Here is an 8153-nt window from a genome sequence, read left to right on the forward strand (position 1 = left end):
TTCGGGTTTGTGTCGCTCTGAGGTGATTTGCGAAAAATCTATAAATGCCACACCAATGAGGGTTACATTTCCCGAATCCTGACAAAAATACCTACGTTTTGATGTATAATTTGTCTACATAGAGTGAAAATTGAGTGAGTAAGGTCAAGTTGTTCGGAGTTTTGAAATCTTAAAAAAGCTAGAGTGGGCCACTCTAGCGGTTGGAGAATTCCGTCATTGACTTTCATTGTAAACGATGATTTCACAGATTTTCGGACATGAGCTTTGAGGAGTACTTGTGAGGAGACGATAACAGATATCCACATCCCGTTTTCACTTCTGAGTAGTTCACAGATATATCTACCAAACTGGAAGTTAAACGGTGTTTCATAGGTGAAAGCATGGCAACACAGTGCAGCGTTGAAAATGGTCTTTTGAAGGCTTTTTTTAGGCTTTCTTTTCTACCCGACTCCATTCATTCCTATGGGTTTTTTGGGGGTGGTTTTTCGCTAATTTTGTTGCCATGGTAACTCGAAACCCCAATCAAAGTAGTAGCACACTATTCCCGACCGAGCCGCACGTTTTGATACCTATGTTGTGGGGGTGCAACGCCACGGTTCGGGCCACATTAAGCGTCAAACAATTAAGAATATTAATAACTAGAAAAATTTCTGAAGAAATTTAGCAAGGCGCCTGCCACTTGGTGCGTACCGTACCATCAGAAATAGCAACAGGAAGTAACACTGCGAATTTCAGGTTCCTACGGTCTTCACAGCCCTCGCAGCGGCCGTTGAAAGGTGCCATGTTAAGTCAATGGGACCTCCTAGGAGCCTATTGCTAGCAGCGTTGTCATGGAGACTCACTGACAGCTACAGCCCTCTCTGTCTGTAAAGGTTAAAGAAACTCTGGCTAAGCAGCTGTTGGTAGACCTTCCTAAAGCTATTTCCGGTTAGCAACATGCTAACGGTTAGCCGCTAGCATGGCTGTGTTCAGTAATCACCGGGTGATGTTACTCTGTTAGTTTGGTTGAAATCCTGTACTGAGAAGTGCCTAAAAAGGGAGAAAATGCTAAAATTCACCAAATCTGTCAGCAGAAGTTTGTACAGGCTTCCTAGAGCTAATTCCGGTTAGCAACATGCTAACCGTTAGCCGCTAACATGGTTGTATTGGTATCACTGGGTGAGTGTACTCTGTTAGTTTGGTCCAAATCCTGTACTGGGATGAGCCTCAAATAGGGAGAAAAAACGTTGTTTGTCATGTTGCCATGGTAACTCAAAATGGCGGGTGGTACAAAAAATACTTCATGGGATCAGCACACATGTTTTAATATACACACTGTGGGGATTATAATACAAAACCCTTAGTCTCCCAAGCCGGGAATCGATCCCACGACCTCTTGCTTGCGCCTGCTGTCTCCCGATCTACGAGCAAAGTAAGCCCAAAGTAAGCCCAAAAGTAAGCCCACTCCAGCCAATCGCAGCGCGCCCTCTGCCGGCGCTCGGCCAATCACCTGCCCCCGCTGGTGGGCTTACATTTGACCAATCGCCTTCCAGCACCCGGATCCCTCATAAGCGCTCGGAGGAAGACGCTCCGCAGTCATCTTTACGTTGACAACTGTCTGCACTACTTTGACGAGCGGTAAGTTTAAAATATATATCAATATTCTCTCTTTGTTTATTACAACTACCGAGCATGCTGCAAAGACGGCAGATTGATACGAACTCTTTCTGTTACCGTCTCGGTTTTAGCCGTTGTGTCTGTCGCTAGCTTGTACAGCGACCGTCAAGCTTTTTTCATACAGTAATAATAATATTTTACATGAATGTGATCAAGTTTGCATTTTGATCACACTTGATCGCGCTGTTCTGCTGCTGTTATAACCCGCTGCTGTAATAATGCGCGCTTCGCGGAGGTTGTGCGCGCCGGTCGCCCCACTTAAAACCGGCCCGTTTAGCGCTATTCAGATTAGTTATGACTTTCATACAGTAATAATAATATTTTACATGAATGTGATCACGTTTGCATCTTGATCACACTTGATCGCGCTGTGCTGCTGCTGTAATAATGCGCGCTTCGCGGAGGTTGTGCGCGCCGGCCGCCCCGCTTTAGCGCTATTCAGATTACAGTTATGATCATCACTTTATGAATGATCATAAGTGCGGGTTTTCTTTGATTTTTGTCTACCTCCCGCCAAGAAAATAAATTGAAATTACACTTGGTATTATAGCAACAACATTATACGAACAAGTAACACGATTATATTAACAAGTGTTGATTCATTTTTGATAGAATTATTATTAATATATCCTAATTTTATTTTACTTAATTCCCGCCTAAAATAGCGCGGTTTTAAAAACAAATGGAAATTACACTTGATATAATATTGTTACTACAACACCAACAAGTCTTATTTTTGTCTTTAATACATTTATTGCAAAAAAGTTTATTATAAATTATTTTTTTTTTAAATTCCCGCCTAAAACAATGCGCTTTATTTGCAGTATAGTACAATTTTTGATACCTGGTGATGCTTTATAGCATCAGTAAATGGTAAATAAATGCTGCTGCTCATTTGTAAGTTCTTTAAATGCTGATTGTAAAAATTGACATAAAAATCCAGAGTAATGATCGTGCAATATTTCAAATGATATTTCTACCAGTCACATTGTGCTTATGCTGCTCTCCTTTTAGATCATGTATGCGTATCCCGTGTTCCGTAAAACTCCTCAGGGTCGACTCCTGATGGGGCCGACTGAGGAGGCAAATAGGAGTACGGTGGTGGTGGCCGGGAGGGCCCGGCGTAAGGAGGAGGTTCTGGCCGAGGCCACTGCCTTTGTGAGGCAGAACGGAGGGGATCCTGGTGACCAGTTCCTGGTTCTGGCTCATTGTAAGATCCAGTTTGGAAAACACCAGAACCAGAGGTTCCGCTGGCTGCTGGAGAACTCCCTGGGTTACGCGGTGTACCTGGTCAGCAGCATCATGGGGGAGGAGGAGAGGGACAACCCCCTGTCGGCCAGCAAACACCTGTTTCTCAGGTACACCTCCCAGATCAGGGAGATAGGGGAGGCTGTGGAGGTGTATCGGAAGAAACAGGCCTTGCTCCAGGAGGCCCAGAGGAGCGGTGACTCTGGGTGTTTGATGGTGGAGTTTGGCGACTTCAAGGGCAGGTCCATGAAGGAGGTGTATGAGGACCCAGGCAAGGAGGCCCAGGCTCTCGTCACCTACCTGAAGACAGCAAAGGCAAGGCCCAACACCAACATGGCCCTTTTCAAGGACTATGTGCTGAAGAGGCAGGCTTCAGCTGTAGCCCACCTGCCCACTGTGACAGCTCCTTCCTCCTCTTCCTCGTCCTCCTCCTCCTCCGCTGCTGCTCCACCTGCTGCTGCTCGACCTGCTGCCACTCAGAGCAGGCCCCTGACGGCTGCCGGCGTTAACGCTCTGCTGGCACGTGGGAAGCATTTGTCTCCCTCACAGTTGGCACGAAAAATTGTTTCTCCAGCCAAACCCTGTAAGTACTGTGGTGATTTTCATGTTGTATACGTCATATAAAAAAAAATATATATATATATATATATATATATATATATATATATATATATATATATATATATATATATATATATATATATATATATATATAAATAAAAATTAAAATACTTCTGACAGCTCCAGTGCCACGTGTCCCCTCTCCGTCTACATCCGCTGCCCGCAGACAGCTCTTTAACTGTGGTGAGCATCATTATCACACATGCAGATACTGGATGTTGGCGACGTGTGCTCACTTTATTATTTTACAGACGCTGTTGGTGCTGCTGGGGATTTTTTTAAGGAGCAAGACGACCAGGAGATGGTGACTGTGGCCTCGCAAGCTGAGGAAAAACTACCTCAAGGTATGTGAATCAGAAACGTTTCACAAAGTAATGTGTGTTTATAAGTATTTTTAAATGACCCAACATGTTCTTTTATCTTATTGCACAGAGAATTAGCACTGATCCCAGTGTCAGTCTACACTCACTCTTCAAAGCAAAAAGGGTATTTAAAGGTGTATGTTTATTTCATTTTATCCCGATCAGCGACAAAAGCTCCTTGTTGTCGTCTCACATGTCCCCTGCTCCCCCCCTGGATTAAGTGGCTGCACAATGTTGTAGTTAGAGGAGCTCCTAGTGTTGCTGTTGCTTTGTTTCACACTTGGCTCATCCCAGCTCACTTTTCTTCTTGTATCTGACCTAATGGTGCATGGGTGAAAATCAGAATGCTTTTCACTGACTCCTTCCATAACTTCACCGTCTCATCATCATATTGTCTCTCTCCTAACCATCATGCTTTGCACTAAACGTTGTAGCTTTGTAGCTGTCTGGTAGTGCTGAAAAACAAAAGCTGTGACAGTCTGTGCTTAACAACATACTAATTAGAACTTTTTCCACTCCAGCCTCAAGAGGCCCTGCTCCTCCTCCTCCTCCTCCTCCTCCTGCTCCTCCTGCTCCTCCTGCTCCTGCTGCTCCTGCTCCTGCTCTTGCTCCTCCAGCGCTGTGGACTCCTGGCCCCGTGTTCCAGCCCCCTGCAGAGCTTCCTGGACACTGGAAGGAGCATCTTCCATCTTTCCAGCAGGACTGGATCCGGAAGGCTTTATTCAGGGCTAACCCTAAAACAGGGAAGCCAGAGCTGGTGCCACAGCTCACCTTCTGGTGGTACCCTCCCCAGCCTCCGACCACCTTCACCCAGCCTCCTGCCTCTCCTGATCTCTTCTTCTGCCGCCCTTTGTTTCTCTGGATGCCTCTGAAGATGTGGTCCATTCCACTCATCTGTGTCCAGCCAGCTTGCAATAGTCACAGGCTGACTGCAGCTGGCCTGTACAGCACTGTGCGCAAGGTGCTGGACATAGATGGGTGGTATGATATGGCCACAGAGTATCTAGAGTGCAAAGGGTGTAAGAAGAAGTATCCGGCCTGGTCAGAGGACATCCTGGGACAGCTGGACATGGGACACCGCAGGAAATTCCCCGCCCTTCTGACATACAGGCATGACACATTAATGATAACAGCAACGTTCTATAATATGCTTGTGCTGCACTAAACTAAATGGTGGAAAATGTCCCGCATCACTTTAATAAACACTGAGCAGAGCTATTTTCCTGTCTGTACCGTAGGTACTCATGCGACTACAGAGTGGTCATCCTGATGCGGGAGAGAACTCAGGGCAACAGCGTCACGCAGCTTCACAAGAAGCTGCAAGAGGAGCACAGCGCAGCATGGACCCGCCGCACGCTGGAGTACTTTGCTGCCTGTGAGCCCTTCACTGACTCCTGTCTGGTCGAGCCGCCTGTGTTCTCTGCCCCCCCGCCCCTCCCGGCCCTCCCTAAACCCAAGTGGCTTCTGGCTGTGTACGCCAGGGACGTCCTGTCACGGCTGCCTGAGGTAAAGGCCAGAATAACCTCTGTGTTTGGCTCCGTGCTCAAGATGGACTCCACCAAAAAGGTAAAAACAATCAAATGTGAATGACTGTAATTGCTTTTATCTATCTATCTATCTAGATAGATAGATAGATAGATAGATAGATAGATAGATAGATAGATAGATAGACAGGTGTATGTGTGTTTATTTTACTGTTTGTTCTTTTTTTTCTTTTTTTTTTTTTTACATAGGTTACCAAGAAACTGGCGGGTGCAGCTGCCAACACAGCTGGGTGGTGCACCAATGTGGGCAATGAGCACGGCCAGGTTCTGGTGTCAGTCCTGACAGCAGCAGAGGGTCATGGACTGTGGCCCATGGCGGCTGGTCTTATGAGGCGCTACAGGGAGGCAGGAGTGGCACCTCCTGCCATAATGTATGTGGACCGGGACTGCTGCAGCCCCCACGGACAGTCACAGGTCAGGGCTATGTTCGCTGAGTGGAGAGAGCTTCAGGTGCGCCTGGACATCTGGCACTTCATGCGGCGTTTTGCAGCTGGAGTCACCACTGAGGCTCATCAGCTATATGGAGTATTCATGGCTGGACTGTCCAGGTAAAGTCTTCATCTTGTTTGTATATTTATTGTCTAAAGTCTAAGTCTAACAGAGAACATGAACTCTGTCCAGGTGCATCTTTGAGCTGGATCCAGCAGATGTTGCTGCTCTTAGGCTGGCCAAGCAGGGGCAGCTTCTGGCCCAGGGAGTTGGTCCAGTCTCTGAGAAGGCCCTGGACCAGATGATCACCAGGAGGGAGTTGGCTCTTCATTGCCGCAAGAGGACCAGGGGAGCAGAGGAGACAGCCAGGAGGATCAAGGCCCTGGTCGATGAGATGGACAGTGAGAAGGGCAGGGACACTCTTGGAGTGCCCCTGGTGGACCACGAGCGCATTCAGCAGGTCTGGAAGGACCAGCAGAGACACATCACCTGTATTCAGGACCCAGAGGGCTTCTCTCTGTACCTGAAGACAGGGACACTGAAAAAAGGTGGTGTGGACCTCTGCTGCTACCGCTGTGCTCGTGGCTCCACCTCCTTGGAGTCCTTCCACCTCCATCTAAATCGCTTCATCCCAGGTGGCTGATTTTATCTTTTAATGTTTTTGTTGTTGTTTTAAACGCAGAGAGTAAAAGTCATCTTCTTGGTTTCCCCTGCAGGGACCAGTGCCAGCGACGCCCACTTCCAGGCCTACCTTCTGGAGGGTCTGATGCGCTGGAACCAGGACCGCATGGAGGAAGCTGTGAGAGGAAGCTGTGAGCTGAGGATTTACAGCAGCGCTGAGAGGGAGGCCATGGACCGACTCAGCCGCAAGATCCTCAAGAGGCCCTTGGACGAGCGCTACCAGCCTCCTGGGTCATATACAGGCAAGAATGATTAACCTTAGCTCAGACGTGTTGGCAGAAGAAAAAACTGTTCTAGTGGTTTCTCTGGAGATGCATCCATGGTTTGCTGATGCCGACGTCTTTCCACTAACCAACACTGACATGCAGCGCTAAAAGGAATCCTCCATTTTAAAAGCACAGAAACCAAAGCAACACATTTAGTGGTAAAAGATGTTTTTATTCTTCCTGATGAATAAACAAAGTCTAAAGCAGGTCAGAGACTGAAAGAGCCTGGAGTTTCATCACTTTCTACTTTCACTTTTATTACTTTTTACTTTCCACCACTATGGAGTGCATGTTTGAATACTTCCTTAGTTCACATTCTTGACTAATAATCTGTATTCTGCATTCTTCTACAGGGGAGCTTCTTGGCATGGAGTACCTTTACAGTCAGTCTGGTCGTTCGCTGACTGTAATGGACAACCCAGAGGAAGAGGATCGGCTGGTGGAGCTGATGGATGATGAGGCGGTGCGCGATGAAGGCTTTGTGGAGGAAGAACCCGAGGACCTGACCGTGCCCGTCCTCTTTGCTCCAGAACACAGCAGCGTCCAGCAGGCCTCCAGCCCCTCTTCCTCTGCACCGTCCACATCCAGCCGAGGACATCCATGTCAGCTCCTCAACCAGAGTCCTCTGCCTCCTCCTGTGCCGTCTCCCCTGCAGCGCTCTGTCCAGTCCAGCCTCCTCTACAGCCTCCTCCTGTGCAGCGCCCTGCTGATCCTCCTCTGCCTCCTCCTCTGCCTCCTCCCCTGCAGCGCCCTGTCCAGCCAACTGGAGCCTCTGGTCCTGCAGCATCAGCTGGGTCCAGCGTTGCAGACCAGGCCCCTGTGAGTAGACGACACGTTAGCTTCAGTGCAACATCACTGAGATTTTACATACTGTAATGTATTTTGTATTTTAATACTTTCATGCAGGCTGCAGTCCTCGGACCTGACGGCATCCCTGGCTGGGATAAGGTCCAGGACTTGGCCGAGTACCTGGTGTCCCTGCGTCAGGCGCTCTATCTGGACGAGCAGCAGGTCACAGAGACCATCCGTCTGTGGACCGCTCTGCCTGAAGGGGACAAGAGGCGGATCAATTATCAGCCCAGGCACCAAGACAAGCTGGCCCACGGCCGCTTTAAGGCCCCCAGGAATACGGGCGTCACCCCGGGTGTGGACAGCGTCAAGAGGTGCCTGATTGGTCATCCAGGGGGACCGGCTCAGTGGCCCAGCACCAGTCGTCTGGTTGAGGCTCTGTGCATTAAATTGTGTTCACTGCACAAGTCTCCAACTAAGAAGGATGGAGTGCGGCTTCCTCGGTGGACCAAGGTGCTCACGGACTACCACCACATCCGCGACCTGGTGCTGGACTG

General features: G+C 48.4%; 1 protein-coding gene across 1 annotated transcript; it reads left to right on the forward strand.

Annotated features, from left to right (window-relative positions):
- Positions 1–1303: 1303 nt before the first annotated feature.
- LOC118562456 lies at positions 1304–7630 on the forward strand. The gene is made up of 11 exons (XM_036134905.1): positions 1304–1617; positions 2671–3487; positions 3646–3708; positions 3777–3869; positions 4409–4429; positions 4466–4997; positions 5126–5453; positions 5621–5979; positions 6053–6495; positions 6577–6783; positions 7161–7630. Exons 2-11 carry the CDS (start codon positions 2674–2676, stop codon positions 7628–7630), a joined length of 3330 nt encoding a protein of 1109 aa, XP_035990798.1. The 5' UTR covers positions 1304–1617; positions 2671–2673.
- Positions 7631–8153: the final 523 nt, after the last annotated feature.

This window comes from Fundulus heteroclitus, unplaced genomic scaffold (assembly GCF_011125445.2).
Source record: "Fundulus heteroclitus isolate FHET01 unplaced genomic scaffold, MU-UCD_Fhet_4.1 scaffold_934, whole genome shotgun sequence".
Taxonomy (NCBI): Eukaryota; Metazoa; Chordata; class Actinopteri; order Cyprinodontiformes; family Fundulidae; genus Fundulus; species Fundulus heteroclitus.

Bases quoted from the DNA above. Each gene is read 5' to 3' on its own strand.
- LOC118562456 (XM_036134905.1), top strand. From the start codon at position 2,674: ATGTATGCGTATCCCGTGTTCCGTAAAACTCCTCAGGGTCGACTCCTG. The intron at 3,488-3,645 runs GTAAGTACTGTG...TACTTCTGACAG, and splicing joins TGTTTCTCCAGCCAAACCCT to CTCCAGTGCCACGTGTCCCC. The intron at 4,430-4,465 runs CTCCTCCTCCTC...CTCCTGCTCCTC, and splicing joins CTCAAGAGGCCCTGCTCCTC to CTGCTCCTGCTGCTCCTGCT.